This window comes from Sminthopsis crassicaudata, chromosome 4 (assembly GCF_048593235.1).
Source record: "Sminthopsis crassicaudata isolate SCR6 chromosome 4, ASM4859323v1, whole genome shotgun sequence".
Classification (NCBI taxonomy): domain Eukaryota; kingdom Metazoa; phylum Chordata; class Mammalia; order Dasyuromorphia; family Dasyuridae; genus Sminthopsis; species Sminthopsis crassicaudata.
Window position 1 is genome coordinate 380,597,816 of NC_133620.1, and position 20,985 is coordinate 380,618,800.

General features: G+C 37.4%; 1 protein-coding gene across 1 annotated transcript in view; it reads left to right on the forward strand.

Moving 5' to 3' along the window:
- The first annotated feature begins 1,204 nt into the window (after positions 1-1,204).
- The window catches only part of ABCB10 (ATP binding cassette subfamily B member 10), a 34,267-nt gene continuing 14,486 nt past the window's right edge, over positions 1,205-20,985 (forward strand). Inside the window, 6 exon segments of the mRNA XM_074262379.1 lie at positions 1,205-1,542; positions 1,544-1,769; positions 12,774-12,974; positions 15,412-15,614; positions 18,849-18,983; positions 20,344-20,490. Coding sequence (XP_074118480.1) covers positions 1,333-1,542; positions 1,544-1,769; positions 12,774-12,974; positions 15,412-15,614; positions 18,849-18,983; positions 20,344-20,490 — 1,122 coding nt within the window. The 5' untranslated portion in view covers positions 1,205-1,332.

Genomic DNA, 20,985 nt, shown 5'->3' on the forward strand with positions numbered 1-20,985 from the left:
TCTGCCCACTGGACTTTAAATGCCCGGCATTAGGCTTGACTAAGGGGAAATCGACATTGTCAGTCCAGCGGCAAAGGATCAGCGGCGTAACCTAAGGGCAGTGCTCCCGGAGTCCTAGAGCAGCAGTTTCACTTCATCCTTTTACTTGGATCATCTAATCGAGTCTGTCCATATTGCCTGGGCTGCCGGCGTGAAAAAGGGTACGCCCATGTTTCCAGATTACAAGGGGAGCGTGAGGAAGCTTGTGATGAGCGCGAAAAAGATCCCGAGAGTGTGTACTGCGCAGCCGCAAAATTCAATCCCAAGCTTTCCCCGCGCTTCTTTCTGCTCTCCAGCCCCGGGCCCTAAATTGTGTCCCCCTGGTGGTGCCTGGGTGGAATAGGTGGTCTGTCCTAAGGCTGAAGCGCTATTGGAAACAGCAGGGGGCGCTGTAGGGGCTGTGTCCGGGTGCCGCGGGGAACCTGGAAGATGCCGGGCACCTGGAAAGGGCTGCTTTATTTTCGGAATGTGCCCCGAGCTCCGGCTGTTACGGGCGCATTCGCGGATAGGGCCTAGATTCAGGAGAGGGGGAGTAGGTAGAGGGCATGAGGTGCCCGTAGGCCCCGGGGAATGGAGCAGAAGGGGAGAGGGGAGCACGGGGACTCTTAGGGAAGCGCGTGGACTAGCACGTGTTCTGACCCACGAAACGGGGATGTCGGTGGTTATCGGTTGAAAAGGACCGCGTTAGAATTGACTCCGAAGTTGGGTGGAGGAGATGGGATGAACGTAGGGATGAGGCGCTAGAGCGGGACACAAGGTTAAGGAGGGCGGGGCGCAGTCGGGGAGCTGGAGAGTGGGCACGTTGCTCTGCTTCAGGGGACCGGGACGCTGGGTTACAGGCCCGAGGAGTGCCGGGGGGCTGGAGCCGGCTGTTGTTTGCGAGGTGGGGTTTAGGGAGTAGAAGAGAAGGAGATGGGTAACCCCCCCAGAGGGCTTCGCTATACGGAGTGACTCCTGGGTCTTAGATAAGGGAGGATGACATAGCAGAAACTCGGAACCTTGTTATCTGGGGCCGACACTGCGGGCGACGGCGGCGGGCGGGGCCGGAGGAGCGGCGCACCAGCCCCAGCCCTGGAGCGCTCAGTAGCCAGCCGCTGCCGCCGCCGCTCTCTCCTTCCACGGGCTCCGAGCCTGCAGCGCGGCCCGGGGCCCCGGGGGCCGGGGTGGGCTGGAGGGAACGGCCCTTTTGCAAAAAAGCAGGAACTACGGAGCGGACGCGGGAGCGCTAGTGACGCGCGCGGCATTCCCGGGGTTGGGGGGCGTGTGTCCCGGTTCCTGGGCACTTCGGGCCCCATGGCTAGCTTCCCCGCCCGTGGTGGCGGCGGCGTCCCCCCGCTGCTGCTGCTGCTGCTGCGGCGCGCTCGCGGCTGCTCCTCCCAATGGGCTCTGGCCGCGGCCCGCTGCCCACTGCCCGGCCGTCTGCGCTGCTGCAGCGGAGGACCCGCCGCCTCCTCCGGGCCGCCGCCGGCCCTGGGCCAGGGAGCGCGGCTCGCGCGGCTGCTGGGGGCTCCGCGCCGGGCTCTCCGGCAGCCGCAGGTGCAGGACGACGGGCGCGGGAGACGGGCCAGCGTCGAGAGCCGCAGCTCCCCTAGTCGGGAGCGAGAGGCCGGCGACTGTCGCGGCGGGAAGTGGCGGCGGCGTCCACGACAATTTTCCCCCTCAGCCCGTCGGCCGCTCCGAGGCCAAGAAGCTCCTGGGCTTGGCTTACCCCGAACGCTGGAGGTTAACAGGTAGGACTCTACCCCGCTCTGCGTCCCCGACCTGGTCACTGGCTCCAATTGACTTCCAGCCCATGGTCTCGACACTCGCTGCTTGAGGTCACCGGGCGACTGGGCCTGACCACAGTGACTATTACGTGACCGCCGCCGGTCTGAGTTAGGCACAACTTTTTTATTTATTTATTTTTAATTTTCAATTAAGAGAAATGGAGCAGGAAGGAGGAGCACGAGATTTGGAGCTCGGAGACCGAGTGATTTTGAATCCCAGCGCGGCTCCTTAGCTTACTTACCCGGAGTCCAAGGGAAAATCACTTAGGATCCCGAGCTTCAGATTCTCATCCGACAGGGACAAAACTACTCTGAGTGACGGCTCAGTGTAGAGTGTGCTGGGTTTGGTGCAGGGGGCCGGGCTGGGATCCCGACCCTGACACTCCGGACTGTTGTGACTGCAGATGGAGTCAGTTTCTGGCCTTCACTCCTTCATCTTGGAGATGGGGAGGTGGGAGGAGATGGATTGCTAAGGTCCCTTCCAGCCGCCGCTGGTTTTGTATTTTCAAGTACGGGCCACTCTGTATATTACTCTATATGAAAGTTGGAGCTTCACAAGCTCGTGGGGGCAAGAAATTACTTAACATTAGTTAGACTCCTTCCCCCTCCCCCAAACCATTCTCCCCCCCAATTCTACAATCATCCCCGTATATTCTGTAGAAACAGGTCAGGTAGAGCATCTTCATCGCGGGATGTCTGAATTGCTCACTTAGAAACTTGGTTGATCCGGACTACTTTTTCAAAATGGGCTGAACTTTCAACCAATCAAGGATTTACTAAGCATTGACCGCGGGGTGAGCCTGTGCTGGTTGCAGGCATACAGAGAGAGGCAAAAACCAGCCCCTGCCCCCAGAAGCTTAGTTAATAATGGGGCAGCTACATATGCAATGACAGAAAGCCTAAAGTAAGTATGTGGGGATAGAGGCAGAGAAGAACTCTAGAAGGTGGTTTTGATTTGAGTCTAGAAGTCAGTGGTGTCAGCAGGTGGAGGTGAGGAGGAAAACCTTATACAGACCTGGAGGAAGAGCTGATAGAAAGACACGGAGATGGGACATTCTCTTATATGAAGAACTGCATGCGGGTTATAATGAGTTAGGGTCTGGAAAGGTGGGGGAGGGTGAGGTTTCGAAGAGCATGAAATGCTAAAGAAAAGACATTATATTTGATTCTGGAAACAATGGGAACCGCTATAGTTTATTAAACAGAAAAAGCAAAGCGGTCATCAGACCTGCCCTTTACGATTTTGTCAATTTTAGCAACTCTCCATTGGGGAGAAATCTGAGGCAGTGGGACTGAGCAGACAATGGAAGTTTGGATTAGATTGGTGGTTTTGTGAGAGGAGAGGAAGAGATGTATATGTACAAGAAACGTTCTGAAAGTAGAAGCGATAAGACCTGCAAACAGATCGGTATGTGAGGTGAGTAAGATGGAGGACACGAAGGCTGGGACTCTGGGAAAAGGAGAGGATAGTGGTACTTTCTTCAGTAATAGGACGTTCAGAGGAAGGGATTTGAGAGACAAAGAATAAGTTTTGTTTTGAGCGTGTGTATGAAAGAAACTGGGAATTATCTGCATAGAGATCGTCATTGAGACACCAAAGAAGATTTTATATTGTGAAAAGAGAAAAGCACCCAGTTTTCAAATGATTATTGATTAGCCTTAGCTTACAGAGACACTCCTTTGTTATATACATTTTATGGTATTTCCTCAAGGAAAATGTATGACTCGTGTATGAATCTTTTTTTTTCAGGGTGAAAATTAAAACCTTCCAACTTGCTGTTTACTCAATAGAATTTCTACCTACTGAATTCTTTTGCTTCACTTTGGATTAGCTTGAAACTTTTTTCAGGATAATTAATATATTTAGAGTCAAGGATCTGGAAACAAAAAAAACTTTAGGAAACTGGGGCTAAATCTTGGAAGCACTGAAAAGAACCAAAAATATCCAAACTTAGGATTTCAGTGTGGGATCTTTCAAGGAAGAACTCCCCTCATCTATACAGCCCATCACTTCATCTGCAATTTATAATCTTACAGAGTTTGGTTTGGGAGAAAAACAAGTAATTTCTTAAAAGAAATGAATAACAAAGTATGTGTTAATAGCTTTCCCAAAAATCATAATTTAAAATGATTAAAAGGAAACTTTTGTGAATTAATTTCCCTCACTTGCTGAATAAGACATGGTTTAGTAGAAAGGGTGCTAGTTCTGTAATCAAACTTGGTTTCAAGTCTTGACTCTGCTACCTCTTCCCTATATGGTCATGGATACGTTATTCATCTCTCTGGGACTCATTTTTCATTTCTGTTAAATGAAGGTTTAGGCATTAAATGATCTCTGAGGTCCCTTCTAGCTCTTAATTTAGGATCATGTGAAATTATGCCAAGCAGATAGAGCTCCCTTCAAAACCAGGACTGCCTCTACAACATATTGTCATATGTCTTTTTAAGGTTCAGAGAAATGCTGACCTGCATTGGTGGTAGAATTGGTAGAACCTGGAATTTCCCTAAGCCACAAATCCCAAGTCTAGTTGCCATCCCTCTTTCTAAGAAAAATGGTAATTTAAAAGATGTCAGTTACAACTTAAAAGTACCTCTCTTTTAAATTACTTGAAAGGTTTTAAATACTCCCCAATTTGGTTGAACATCTTCAAGAGGCAGAAGAGTATGGAAGACTTCTCTCTTCAAATCTAGTGTTTTTATTAAATAGTTATTCAATTTTTTTGTTTTGTTTTGTCTGACTTCTGTAACTCTATTTGGTATTTTCTTAGTAAATACCATTTCCTTCTCCAGCTCATTTTACAGATGAGGAAACTGATAACAAAACAGGGTTAATCGACTTGTTCAGGTTCACAGATAGTACTTGTCTGAGGCCATATTTGATCTCTGGAAGAGAGTTCTACCTGACTACAGCCTTGCCACTCAAACCATTGTGCTACCTACCTTCCCCTTTATTAAATATGCCAATATCTATGTACATTTAGAAGTTTATCCAACTTTTTCCTCAAAACCAACCTAGGACATAGGATTTTTTATTACCTATTTTGCAGATGTGAGAACAAATTTGGATAGGTTAATAGGGTTATAGGATATTCATTCTGAAAGGGACAAACCTCAATCCCCTCATTATATAGATAAGGAAAATAGGACAGCTATAAGAAGTGATTCAAACCTTGGTCCTCAGAATTAAAATCTGTTGTCCTCACTACACTTATTTGCCTTTGTTTACACAACTAGTGTTTAGTTGGGCAGCATCAATCAGTCAACATATATTAAGAGGTTACTATGCACCAGCACAGTACTAAGCACTAGGGAAACAAAAAGGGACAGTTTCTTCTCTCAAGGAACTCACAATTTAACGGCATGTTGTTCTGGCTTGGAGCTTCCCTGCGATTTCTGTGGTGATAGACAAGTTTTTTAGCATCTCTGGACCTCAGTTTCTTCATCTGCAAAATGAGGTGGTTGGACTAGATGAACTTGTGTTCCTATGACTTCTTGGCACACTATACACTTCTGAGACTTTTAGTTCTAGATGCCTTACCTAACGGTATTTTTGAAGTTTCCACACTGGGTATTCCCCACTCTAATTAAAACACAGGTCTGGAGTGTGAGTTCTTAACTACAGTTTTAGTCTATGGAACCCTTTTGACACGCTGGTGTGGTTAGTGAAAATGCAGGTGTAAATTTTTTTTTCCATCTACATTTTTGGAACCCTTGAAATCTAGACAAACTCTTTAGGAGATCATATTAAGAACCCATAGGCTAGACAAACAGCACAAAAAAAGTATTTTACTAGGAATTTAGAAGACTTAGTAGCTTTCTCAGTCTTCTTTTACTCATCCTAAATAAGGAACAGTAATACTTGTCTTATCTATAGTGTTATAAGATTCAAATGTATTTGGAAACACTTTTGTCTACAAAGTGTTAAACAGATATACTGTTTTATCTTTGTTCTTATTATTTATTTAGATAATTAAAAATATAAAATTTGAATTTGGTGATAATGTAGTACAACATTTTAGATATGTGTACTACATTTTTAATAAGGGATACCCTCAGAAAAATTATGCCAATTTTTAGTAACTAAAGGACAAAATGATTTTTTAAAATTTTCTCTTTTTAAAAAAAATTAATTCTTCTATCAGGTCATCATATTAACCCTTATCTGCCTTTCCTCTCCTAAATGCATATATTTATACTCAGCCATGCTAATACTTTGATACAATAAATCTAATGACAATCTTAAAATTAAATAAAATAAAAATTCTGTTATTCTGCTTTGAGATGTTTTAAACTAATATTATAATATTTTCGCCATTAACAAATACAATTTGTCGAAATCTGAACAAAAAACCCCATGTAATTCCTTTTCCTGTGAGATGATTTGATATTTTGATATATGTATTTGATGACTTGTGTTCCTAAAAATAAGATCAGGGTGTTAAGACAAAGATTTGATTTTCCATAGAGAATGTGATTAGTTTTTATGGTAATTAAATATTGGAAACTACAGAGCTGTCCTATTGGGGAATGGCAAAACAAATAGTGGTACATGAATGTAAGGAAATAATGTCATTGTGCAGTAAAAAATTATGAAATGGGTGAATTCAGAAGAAACTGGGAAGACTCTTGTGAGCTAGCACAGAGCAAAGTGTGAAAAACTAGGAATACAATTCATATGATAACTTTATAGAGAAAAGAATTTTTGAAAAACTTTAGAACTGATTAAATTTCAAGTCCAAAGGAATAAAAAATGAATCATTCCATTCACCTTATTACAAAGAGGTTTTGAACTTAAAATGCTGAAAGAGATATATTTAACTAAGTTAGGGATTTGTTTTGCAGGATTATATACTTATATATTTGCAATTTTAAATTTTGCTTAGATTTAGTTGGAGTTAGTTAAGAGGAACAGTTTGATAACAAGATTTTTAAAAATTGCATTTAAAAGATGTACTGCAATATATACTAAGTAAACAGAGCATGAGAAAAAGAAAGCTATAAGTCTTACATATAGGTCACAGCATTATTAAGATGAATTTCCATAAAGTCATAATGGTTCATTGAATTATAGGATACATTCAGACTGAGTAAGGTCTTAAGGATTCAGATGAACTTGGGTTCATCAGTCATAAGTCATTGTTAAAATTTCTTATAAGAGAACTAACTACCATCTTTAAAAGACTAAGTTATGCAATGGTTAATTACATACCAACCCTTCAAAGTTTGGAGTTAAAAAATAGTTGCATTATTTTATGATGGTTGTTGTAGTTTTTATATTTGTGCCCATGAAATTTGTAAAACATACGTATACCAGAAAAAAAAGCACTGATAAAATTCTTTTTGAAAAAATAAACCTAATTTATAGTAGTGGCATTTTTTCCTTTTGACCCTTTCCTTAGTGTGTCCAATATTTGAAATCAATTAAGATGTTTGCAAAAATTGAACTTCAAACTTGTATGAAACTTTTTTTTAAAGAATCAATCATATGAATTTTTTATAAACATGTGCCAAAAATAGTTTTCAGAATTGTCATTCTCCTTCTAAGAAATAATTGTTCAGTGTCTTCTAATCTTAACTTCTACCATTGATCTACTTTTTTCTTTTAGGATAAGAATTTATAGCAAGTATGTAGCTTTTTTTCCTTGATAGTTGTTTATCTCATCAACCAAAAGGTGACTTAAATTCCAGATGCTTGCTGTTCAACTCTAGGGTGGGACAAGTGGGATAAGAAAGAACTACTTCATATGTTCTAGTTATCTAACTGATAGGAGAGGCCATCTAATGCTGAATCATTCAGCCACATTTAAAAAAAAAAAACACCTCATACACTGTATAACTTGTGTGAAAACATTCAATTTAATCATTTTTCAATTATGTTTGTACTCTGTAAACATTAGTTCTGCTATGAAAGATTCTTCTTGTTGGATTTTCCTTCCTCCAAGCCCAGACTCCTTCAGGCAATTAGTAATAAATATAATGCTAGTTGTTTTAAGGCATCTTTTGAGGGCTAGAATACCTTTCAGGTTCCTTATAAAAAAGTTGTAAGGGCTTTTATTTGGACTATATTTCAACCTTATATGCATTCTTTGAGCACTTTTTAAAAGTTGTTTTGTTCAAACTAATGAGGTATTAGTGAAGTTCCAAGAACTTACTGATTGACCCCAACAATATCATATCAGGAAGGGAGGGAGCAAAACAGAGGAGTCAGTAGATCATCAAAAAGAGAACCTTTTCATTGCCAGCTCAGGGACCTTGTTCTTGAAATAAGCCAGTTTTCATGATCCTATTTTTTTTTTTAAATTATACCTTTTTATTGACAAAACATATGCATGGGTAATTTTTCAGCATTGATTCTTGGGGAAACTTCTCTTCCAACTTTTCCCCTTCTTCGCTCGACCCCCTCCCCTAGATGGCAGGTAGTCCTATACATGTTAAATATGTTAAAGTATATATTAAATATAATATATGTATACATATTTACACAGTTATCTTTCTGCACAAGAAAAATCAGATTTAGAAAAAAGGAAAAAATAGACAAAAAAGAAAAATGCAAGCAAACAATAACAGAAAGAGTAGAAATGCTATGTTGTGGTCCATACTCATTTCCCAATATTCTTACGCTGGGTGAATCTTGTTCTATTCATTACTGATCAATTGGAACTGATTTGGATCCTCTCCATTGTTAAAGAGAGCCACTTCCATCAGAATTGATCCTCATACAGTATTGTTATTTTTGAAGTATATAATGATTTCCTGGTACTGCTCATTTCACTCAGCATCAGTTCATGTAAGTCTCTCCAAGCCTCTCTGTATTCATCCTGCTAGTAATTTCTTATAGAACAATTATATTCCATAATATTCATATATCACAACTTACTCAGCCATTCTCCAATTGATGGACATCCATTCTAGCCACTATGAAAAGGACTGAAACATAGCTTCATATTTTATTTTCCCTTTTGGCAAAAATATCAGGAAAGCAAAGTAAGAGGAATTTTTACACACTTTAAAGATCAAAAAAGGATGATGATTACTTAAAGCCAAAAGTTGCTAAGCTAAGATTAGGTAATATTGGGGCCTTGTTGAGAATATCTAAGAAATGCAGGGTGAAAAGAGATTTGAGTTACAAACTTAAGTAAGCCTGAGAGGTTTGAGCAAAACAATTCATATTCATTTAGTAAGTATTTACTAAATACCCACCCTGTGCCACCAGGTACTAGAAATAAAATGACCAAAGCCAAAACAAAACCAAAAAAAAAAAAAGCCAGAGGACATGGATTAAGAAGTCTTGATTTCAGGCAAGAGTAATTAACCTGGTGTCCATGAACTTTAAAATGATAACATATTTTGAAAACTGGATTCTAATATAATTGGTTTCTTTTATAATCTTATGTATTTTATTTTATTAATTTAAAAATACTTTTCTGAGGAATTCATAGGTTTCACCAAACAAGGATCCAAGACCCAGAAAATATTGAGAACACTTGCTTTAGAACTAGAGAGCCTGAGTTCATGTCACATCTTTCACTTAACCTACCTATGTGGCCATGGGCAATCATTTAACTTCCCCAGACCTCAATTTCTTCCCCTCCAAAAGGAGATTGTTTATAAGGTCCTTTCTATCCTGACATCTTTGAACTTATGGGAAAGTAACTGAAATACTTGGTCAATTTTTTTCTCTGCATTTGCTTTTTGAAAAAAGAAGCAAAATACAAGAAAAGTTGATAAGCTGATATCAGACATTATTGAAAGAACTGAGAGAGCATAATGTAGTGGATGGAGCCCTGGATTTAGAGGCAGGAAGGTTCAAATACTTCTTGGACATTGTTCAGAGTTGTGGCCACCAGCAAATCAATTAGGTTTTTATGAGCCTCAGATGGCCTTCTCTGACTGAGTTATAGGCAGATAATATGAAGATGAAGGAAAAGTACCATATTGGGGAAGTCACAGATCCATGACTATATTGAATTAATAAGAAAGGAAATTTCTAGTAATTGTCCCAAAATTTACAGATCCAATTCAATTTCCTGCACTCTATTTCATCTGTGTCACTACTAATGTATAATTATGCTGATAACTTACCATTTTGAGGAAGTTGAATCAAAAAGTGATGGAGATCAGGATTTTGAATCCTGTCTTTGACATTCAGCAATAACTTGTAAACAAGTTACTTTGTCTCTCTCAACCCTCATTTTTGTCCCCTTCAAAATGGGAATAATACTTGCAGCATTTATCTCACAAGTGTTGTGATGATTAGATGAAATAAGGTGTATGAAATATTTATAAATCAGAAAACAATATGATAATAATTATTACCCCAAATCCTTCAAAGAAATATTTAGGTATTTTGATGTATTTAATAATGCAACAAAGTATCCTAGAAAATTGCCACAAGAAAAGGTGATCCTCAATTAATCAAAATATTCCTCCCCCCACATGTTAATTCAACTTAACAAGCATTTATTATTTTCCTCTTTTGGACCAAGGAAAACATTGTTTTGGGTTTTTGTTGGTGGTGGTGGTAGTGGTGGTACTGTTCTGCTCAGAACATTGAATTAGAGTCTCCATCATCATTATCATTATATTAACTTAGGATTTGGAGACAGTACTCCAAGCTCTAGAATGGGGCTTGGTTCTACAACATCCACTGCGCCCCGTGGTTCTGATCACTGAGAACTTAGGCCACTATTCTCTCTGATTCAAATTTCTTTTCTTTTTTTTTTTTTTTTTTTTTCCCTTGAGGCTAGGGTTAAGTGACTTGCCCAGGGTCACACAGCTAGGAAGTGTTAAGAGACCAGATTTGAACTCGGGTCCTCCTGAATTCAAGGCTGGTGCTCTATCCACTGCGCCACCTAGCTGCCCCCTCAAATTTCTTGAGTCATGTAATTTCTCATTCAGGTGTAGTAAAGAGCTATGCCTGAGAGCATAGGGCCAGGACTCAATCCCCTTGATATATCTAGGGTTCAAGGCAGTGGACCCAGATTTTTCTAGAGGTTTGGATTTTTGGATATCTTTATTAAATAACCATTTGGTACAGATTTGGCCACATGATTTGTATTTAATCTATGATGATTATGTGGAACCTTAAACTGAAACATTAGCAAGTCAGAAAACAAATTGGGAATAACTATTGCTCACAAAATGTTTGGGAATCCTATATGAAAGTCCTTACAGGAGTTTTGTGTCAGAATTGGAATTTAGCCATTGAAATAGTATTTGTGTAGTTAGTTATTCTGCTTCTTGGCTCTTCCAGATTTTTTTTTTTTTGGCTGGTAATGTTATCTTCTCATTGTACTGTTTACATTGTGATAAACAGCTGTGTGTTTATTTATACTACTAGATATATAGGATGTCCTGGAAATCTTTTAAACTTATTAAAGCTTTTGGTTCACTTGAATCTGTGTTCATGGTGTTCCTTTGCCCTGAAGTTAACATCTATTCATTGTAGCTCCTAAATTCTCCCATGCAAGGCACTGTGTATGACATTTTGAATGTTTTGCTGCAATGAAGATATACCATTTTTGGGGGACACAGACCTATAATTTCATTGGTACAGGGAATTCATCACTGGTGCAGATTAGCAATTTATAACTTAATGGCATTCAAGATTTGCCTGGTTGCATAAACTAGTCTGTGAAAAGGTGGAACTGCTGTCTCCCAGGCTAGCCCTCTATTTCTTATGCCATACTGTCTCTCAAGATCAGGTGGTCCCTTATCCCATGTGAAGTTTCCACTATTTATTTAAATTTAATTGCTTAATCAAAGCTTTCCAATACATTGGTTTCCACGGGCCATTAAGAATTATTCAAATTTAAGTATTACTTTGGCCTCTTCCCTCACAAAATCTCAGTTTCTTTCTCTGCTCAGTAAAGTGTGCTATGATACTTGTTAAGTTTGTTTTTTTACTATGTCTCCATTGAGACTCTTAGGTTACGTCTACCTTTAATCAGAGCACCTTTTCCTCCATTAGCCATCATTACTATCCAAAGTAAAGTGGGCTCCTTAAATACAGTCTTTATTACAAACTTTTCTTGGTTTCTTCCAATCAGCAATCAATAAACACTTATAAAATGTCTATTATATATGTCAGGCACTGTGCTAGGTGTTGAGACTACAAGTACAAAGAATGAATCAATCTTTACATTCAATTTATATAATAGATTGCAAGTCTTGTGTAGATAAGGGGTTTATATCCAGTGAGATTGGAAAGATATATTGGGACTAGGTTGTGAGAGAGGAGCTTAAAAAGACATACAGAAATTTTTATTTTAGAGGAAAGTGAAGTTGAGTAGGGGGATTCAGGTGGTCTGATCTACACTTAGGGAAAAATACTTTGGCGGTGGTTTGAAGGATGAGCTGAAGTAAGATCATTTAGGAAGCCTGCAGTAATTTCAGGGAGAGATGCTGAGGAACTGAAATAAAGGGGATAATTATGTGAGTGAAGACAAGATATAGAGGAAGAAAAATGTTGTGGAAATGGCAAGATTTGGCAACTTAATGGATGTGTGGATGAGATGGCAGCAGTTTCAGTTTGAGTGATGAGGTCTAAAGCCACATTGCAAAGGAGTTGAGAAGTAGATGAAAGCAGAAGATATAGACTATTATTCCCCAATTAATAATATTCCTCTAGTCTCCAGTTCTTAGCTACTATGAAAAGAACAGCTGTAAAATACTTTTGTTTTATTCCCATTTTTTTACCATTTTCTAATGAGAATGTTCACATCAGGAAACTCATCTAGGAAATGAGCCAGTAATTGTGGAGGAGGAGGGGGAAGACAGATAAGAGGGACTGTACAGCCTTGCTTACCCGAATACTATAGTCTGGGTCTCTGCTGGGTAAAAGACAGTCCACAAAGCTGATACAGTTTTAGAAGTGAGTATCAACAAGTGAAATTCTGGGCAGAGAAGCCAGTGTTCTTAACTTCTTTGCTGCTGACACTGATGGGTTTCTGTTTTTCCTCTTTTTAGCTGCAGTGGGATTCCTTACAGTGTCCAGCGTCGTTACCATGTCGGCTCCCTTCTTCCTGGGAAAGATTATCGATGTAATTTATACAAACCCTACTGGGGACTATGTAAACAACCTAACTCACCTCTGCATCCTTCTGAGTGGAGTATTTTTGTGTGGTGCCGCTGCTAACTCGGTTCGTGTCTACCTCATGCAGACTTCAGGTAACAAAAACTATCCCCAAAGCCATGTTTCTCTTGAATATCGTTGGCTTTGTTTTGGCCTTCATACTTCACCTGGAGTTTGGCAAGGTTGGCTTAGTGGAACAGACTGAGTTCTGAGTTAGACCCAAAGCTGGGTCTGAGTCCAGCTTTTCTACTTATTACTGTGTGACTTTAGCCAAATCACTTAATCTGAGTATCAGTTTTCCTTTCTCACTGTAAAATGGAGGGAGTTATAGTTGTGCTACTTACCTCACTAGGCTGTTATGAAGATTTAATTCAGTTCAACAATCATTTTATATGCTTACTTTATGAGGTACTCTGCCAGTTACCTGGATATAAAGACAAAAGAGTAACATTTTCTGCCCCCAAAGAAGAAAAGAATGATAACAACTAGGGGAGATAAGAAAAAGCCTACATTCTCAAATGAGATCATATAAATAACTAATTGCAAAGACAATATAAATGTTAGCTATTATTATTGTTATTACTTTTGTAGGCTATGGCTTTCTAATCAGTATTTCCTGGAACCTAGAACATAAAGCATATTAGAAATAAATACTGGCCTTTGTTTATTTAGTTGTATTGACTAATGTCTATTTTTATTTCTTATATGACCATTATTTCTCTCTAATCCTGCCCCACCCCAAATACACACACTTAGCCTTGTTTTTTAAGTCTTTTAAAAAAAATTTTAAATGTAAGAGACACAAAATAATATAAACATTTCCATGTATAGAGTGGAACAGAAAAAAGATGACCCTACATAAAATTATGAGTCTTTATTATATGCAGCTTGCTTTTCTTTTAAAAAATATATAACAAATTCAACTTGGAACTTTCAAAGCTGTCCTGCTTATATGTTTCCTATTGTTCATCTTTCAGTGCTTTAATGATGCTCTATTCTTCTTTTCCACCCTAATTCCTTTTCTCCCTCCTTCCTTTCTTCTCTTCTTCCTTCCTCCTTTTCTTAGTGGAAAAAAAGGGGGAAATAACTGAAAAGATCCAGTTTGGGCTTGAAGGGAGAAGACCCTGCTCATATGAGTGAAACTTTTCAAAAGAAATATAGTGTCCTGAATGAGTGCCAATTTCTATTGTACTTAGCCCCTGCCAGATCACTTCTGCCTTTTGGGTCAGTTCTAGGTGCCTTACTTTAGAAGAGATACTGATAAGCTAGAATTCATCATGACCCTTATCCCCTCCAAACTCCCATCCCAAGCCACATACCCTCTTCCCTACACATACATATCCCACTATCACCAAATTAGAATGTTGAGAAAAATCAAAACTATTTACATGTAATGTCCAGTTTTTTTTTTTAAATTAACAAACAAATCTTGATGATATTTAGCTTCAAGAAGAATGCTGGAAGCAGGATCACTCTCTTTAAATATTTGAAGGTTGTCAAAGAAAAGAAGATTTATATTTATTTTTGTCTGGACCTGGAAGGCAGGACAATAGTAATAGTAAGCATTTAGATAGCATTTTAAGATTTACAAGTAATGTTTGTTATTTTATGTAGTCATCCCAATAGTCCTAGGAGGGAGGGGATGATATTATTCAAGATGAAAAAATGTAGACTAATGGAGGTACAGTACTTGTCCATAGTTATACACACCTAGAGGTGTCTAAGATGGGATTTGAACTTAGATCTTCTCAATTCCAAATTCATAATCTCTATCAATGAAGGCCACCTAGCTTTCAACTGTCCCCAAAATGAAATGGAGAAGGTGATACGTTTCCTTTTGCTGGAGGTACTTAAGCATAGATTGGACAACTTTGTCTAAGATACCGAAGTAAGGATTTAATTAATTGTTCTAATGATCCCAAAGATTCTTTCCAGCTATAAAATTATATGTGTAATTCTGCACAAAATAAGAATAAAAACTTCATTAGTTCATTTTGTATTTAAGCAATACAGCCCTCTTTTAGTTTCCATAGATTGTATTGTGATTAAAAGAAAAACAATATTCATTTCCAATGATCTAGTAAATTTTTAAAAATCATTTTGGGTTTTTTTGCTCTAGATCTATAATTTCCCTGATATGGAGTACTCTGAGTGAAAGCTACTTCTATGAGTGCATATCAATCACTCTTCTCCAATTTATAAGTTCAGAGAATTGCTTAGGAAACTAAGAGATTATAATTTGCTCCTGGTCATCCAGCCAGTAATAAATGTGGATTGTAGCCCAGGACTTTTGAGTCTACTTTGGACACTCTATTTTCTATGTCATACTGCTTCAAGCATGATTAGCACATTGGGATATTTTTCTTTTATCATATGAACAAGTAAAACTTGTTCTTCCAGATTTTGTCATGGCAAGTTGAATACCACAATGAATTTAGGCTCAATTGCTAGTTGGTTATTGGACATTTTAGTAGGAAAATGATAGTTGTATCTAATAATGTTTCGTTCCCCCCCCCCTTTTTTTTTTAATAGGCCAACGCATTGTGAATAGATTAAGAGGGGATTTATTCTCCTCTGTTCTAAAGCAAGAAGTTGCCTTTTTTGACAAGACCCGGACAGGAGAGCTGATCAACCGCCTGTCCTCAGATACAGCACTTCTGGGGCGCTCCTTAACTGAAAATCTCTCTGATGGGCTAAGAGCTGGAGCTCAGGCCTCAGTTGGTATTGGAATGATGGTATGTTTTTGAAATCACATATAATACATTCAGGGCCAGGACTTCTATTGGGCCAGAGGTTTCACTGAAGTCTTTCTGGTGAATCTTGGAAGTGTGCACTTAGCCCATAGTTCTAACTTGAGACTCTTTACATAGGAAACTGTAAGTAGAACCAAGTTCTCATGATAGGCTGCCACTTCAGTTTCTAGGTCTTTCTTTCTTTTTTTTTTTTTTTTTTTTTTTTTTTTTTTCCTGAGGCTGGGGTTAAGTGACTTGCCAGGGTCACACAGCTAGGAAGTGTTCTAAGACCAGATTTGAACTCGGGTCCTCCTGAATTCAAGGCTCCACCTGCTAGGTCTTTCTTTCTTAAGGAGTCCTAAACCCTGAATTCTTTTGAAAATGCAGCTCTTTCTTCTTCAAAAGACTAAGAGGTCAGGCATATGCCTTGCACATTGGATTTTCCAGGACCCTTGTGCCCAGGGTTGAAGGGTAATAAGGGTAAAGAAAGAACACTTCACATAGTGGCAAATGTTAGCTTAATCCTACTGAGAGACAAAAACCCTGGAGCATTTCATTGCTACTTTGCAACATGATGGCAATTTCACTTTTCTTTCTTTCCCATAGGAAAAAAAATTGGTAGTATATTGTCTGTCTATAACTCTCCAATTCCAGTACAATTCCATATAAATGATTATTTAAATGCTAAACTCCTGAGAATATTCACAAAGATCACACAAGACTGTCAGTCTTTGCTCTCAAAGAATTTAGGATTCAGCTGGAGAGATAGGACATGGACAAATAATTACAATGTAATACAAATTAGACTATTCTAGTGAAAAGGGAGTTTCAATAAAAGTCAAAGATTAGAGTATTTATGTAGTGGACTTTTCCTGAGCTAATCTAATTACTTTTGAATTGAGAAGCTTATCTGAAAATTTAGAAACCGAGTTGCAATCTTTTTAAACATTTCATACTTTGCATATTTTATCCTCTTTTTACAGTAGATAGCACTATAACACTTTACTTTCTCTTTTCCCTTTTTTCCCTTCATCCTACAGGAAAGTTTTCATTCTACATTTTATATTTATGATGAAGATTATAATCTTTTATTAGTAAATTATTTTTTTAAAAATTTTAAAGCTTGACTTTCTAGCTGTTTTTTTTTTTTTTTGTTTTGTTTTTTTTTTTTTTTTTTTTTTCTGTAGGTAGCTTTCAAGGGCAAAACCAAATTTCCTGGCAGGGACTGTTTAATTTTAGTCCATTCCATTTCATAAACATTTGGCATCTACCAACATTTAATTATTTCTTTCTATAAAGATGGTATTCTACTAGATTCTTTCTTTAATGAAAATGGGGTTTTGTTTCACAAACCTGATAGGAATGAGCTAGAAAAGGGAAATTACAAGCCAAGATCATTAATAAGTATCAATTCAAAACACATGATAAATTTTGACAAATCTGTACTAAAAATATTGATAAAATATTGACAAATATGTAATATATCAAAAAAGAATTATGATCAAGTAGGATTTACACCTATAATCCAAGGATAATATTTAGAAGAGGAAAAAATGTAATTAATTGTACCTATAAGAAAAACAACTCAAATGACTAGATTTAAAGAGACTTTTGATAAAATAAAAACATTATTAAAATAGGAATAAAAGAATTTTTCTTAATGATATAAAAGGGGCTTACTGGATACAATAGCTATTATATAAAATTGAAAAAAAAATCTGGGTTCTCAAGTTCCCCACTGGCTATGTGACCTAGGGCAATCATATAACCTCCCTGTGTCCCCAGTAAACTCATAAGAATCTTAAGTTCAGCACAGATGCTGATCTGCATTGCTATTAGGAATTCCCTTAAAAGAAGTTCCCTATGTCAGTAAAATCACATCTAGCCTCCCCTTCCTCATTTTCCTTCCTTTCCCTTTCCTCCCTCAAAAAAACCCCAAACCATCTTCTTTGATCTAGCCCAATGTTCTAGCCTGCTAAGATCATGTTAGATGTTGACTCTAAATAAGTGTGGTAGTTTTTCCTTCCAGTTTTGCTTCAGATTTGACAGGTATATCCAACAGCCTTTATCCAAGCCATTCATGATCAATTAAATCAATAAGCATTTATTAAATATCTGCTATGTGCCAGGTACTCTATTAGTCATTGAGGTAAAAAATTAAAAAAGTGGGACAGTTACTTCCCACAAGAGACTTACATTCTGTGAACATTAAACAATATGGGGTCAAGGAAAGATCCTGGGGGCAAGTCTTCTGAGACACTACTCCAAGCTGAAACTAAACTATTAATAATTAATTTTCTCTTGGGTCTACATGTTCAATTATTTTGAAATCCACCCAGTTGCTATTATCTAGCCTCTTAACTCTATCTTTCCACGAATATCAATTGGGCTATACTATCAAATTAGATAAAACAGTAACAAAATTCACAGGAAAATAGCAACTCAGCGGTACCATAATGCCCAGACTGCTGAGTCTGGAGTCAGAAGCATTGAGTTGAATCTAGTCTCAGATACCTTCTACCTATGTAACCCTGATCAAGTTACTTAATCTGTTTGCTTTAATTTCTTCATCTGCAAAAGGGGATAATAATAGTACCCATCTCCTAGGGTTGTGAGAATCAGATGGAATGATATTTGTAAAGTGCTTAGCCTAATGCCTGGCACATAGTAAAAACTATCTAAATGTTAGTTATTATTATTATTACTAAATGGGTTTCCTAAATAGGAAAGTTGAATAAAAAGCATTTTAAATATCTTTGAAATGAAAATCCCATTGTAAATATGGTTTTAATTATGTGATATTGTGTATTTGCTAGAGTCTACTTTATAGAATTTTTGAAGAAAAAGAAAATAACCAAAAAAGCAGAAAAGTACATTTTATTTTTTCTTTATTCTGCCAAAAATGTATTTTATTTTTATTTTACTTAAAGTTTTATTGAAACCTTTTTTTAAAATACCAGTTATTTAGTAATAAGCTTCTAATCCCTTTCCACTTTGTAATAAAGAAAAAAACAATAAACAAAATCAACACAAACTATATCTTAGAATCACCATATACAATTCTTCTATTCCTACATTTTTACAATAAAAAGAAGATGCAAAGAGGTGTTTTTTTTTTCTAAAAGTTTGTTGTGTTTTTTTTTTTTTTAATAAAGAAAAATTGATCTGGTATTTCTTAACATGGTGGCTACTTTCTTCAAAACTGTGTAAATTGTTCCTCTTTTTCTATCTCTGCAGTTTTTTGTTTCTCCCAATCTGGCTGCATTTGTTTTGGGTGTTGTACCTCCTATATCTATCATAGCTGTAATTTATGGACGATACCTACGAAAATTAACCAAAATGACTCAAGATTCCCTTGCACAAGCCACACAGGTAAAGTTTTTATTCCATCCTTTTTATTTCTTATGGATAAGACTTTAGAAAATAAGAACTATGTATGACTTTAGTAACTATAGGGTAAAGGTGTTGTGGTCACTTGATAACAGGTGATGCTTGCATTCTTCTAGTATCTTGTCTTCCTTTCTAATAGCACCCCATTCACCTCTTAGATCACAGGGACCTTGACTGCTATTCATATCTGAAAATAGATTCAACTTGACAAAAAAAATAATATGGACTTCTCATTTCCCTACATTATCTCCATTCCCCCCTTTTTTTTTTTTTTTGAGAGGAGGTCAGAAGGAAGGAGTTATTTGCCAGACATTATATTGTATTCTTATTTAAGTTGCTTATTTTGAACTTAGTTTTAATAACAAAAATAATTAAACTTCCTCTAAAGATAGGAAGCAATTCTTTTCTGGTGGAAAAAGCATGATTAGATTTGGGGTTCTAGGCTTAAGAGTGTGGATCTCGGGTCTATGTATGTGACAATAAGCAATTCATTTAATTTCCTCATCTTTATTAAAAAATGAGAGAGTTGCACTGAATGACCTTAGAGTTCCTATCCAGCTCTAAATCTGGTCTTCCATATAAAATTAGTTATTAAAAACTTGTCTATTTTTCCCTTCTCTTCTATTCCCAACTATTGTTTTTGTCCGTGTATTGCTTCTTCCTCCCACTTCTTCCCTGCTTAAGTTTACAAGATCCTACGTCTACAGGACTTTGAGGTCTTCTAGATCAATTCCTCATTTTACCAGTGGATAATATTTTCCTTTCATGTAGTCATAGCCAATGAGTATATGAATTTGTGTGTATGGAGGGGGGAGAGTTCTCTGCTTTTTAAATTTCCTGTTCATAATAAGTCTTTCTGTATTTTGAACCATATCTAATATTTGTCATTATTGAATACTTTGTAAAAGATTCCATTATGCATTTGTGCCACAGATTTTTCAACCAGTATATACCAGGCTGTTGAACATTTAAATTGTTATCAGTTTTTCATAATTATAAATAATGCTATTATAGTTTTCCCCTCCTTTGTGATAATGTTCTTAGGGTAAATTCTAACTATGGGATTCTTAATCTCTTCTAGCATAACATTAAATTATGTTTTAGAAACAGTTTTTTGAAAATTTCTCTTTTAATTTTAATATATTTGCATTGATAATTTATGTTTCTTTTTCACTTGGTTGTGAGGATATCCCTATATGCCTTCTTTCCCACTCTCCCACTTTTATTTAAAAAAAATTTAGAATTCAAAATTGTCTTTAAAGATTAGCAAAACCATGCTATAATTTTAATCCTAGAAACAATTGGAACATGACCCTAGCCAAATATTTGTTGTTCCTCCCAGCTAGCTGAAGAACGGATTGGAAACATAAGAACTGTCCGAGCTTTTGGAAAAGAACAGAACGAAATAGAGAAATACACCAGCAAAGTGGATCATGTGATGCAATTAGCAAAGAAAGAGGCATTTGCTCGGGCAGGCTTCTTTGGAGCAGTAAGTAAATCATGTTTTGGAGAATGTAAAGAGATGGTATCACATTAGAATTGCTGTAGAAATATGCAACCTTTTGGCACAAGATCATTTCATACCACATACGTGGCAGGATTGAAGATCTTTATGTTTAAATTTTTTAATTGAGAAGAAAAAAAAGCAAATGGAAACTAGAAAGTATATATAAGAGAGATATAAGACAGGTAAGAATTACTTATTAAATCAACCAGACTAGTATTATCCAATGTTAATACTAAGTATGTGTGTGTGTGTATATATATATATATATGTATATATATATGAGAGCAAAGTGAGTAGACATGTGATCTTGCAACCAGTAAGGTCAGCATTCAAGCCCTACCTTTTTACTCACTATTAGGCAGGCTACTAAACCTCTCAGTGTTTTATATAGCTTTTAAAGAGTCTAAGGCTAAGAAGGAGGTACCAGTCTGTGCTAGAAGAGGAAATTTTTCACCAGAAGCTCCCGATAAATTGAAA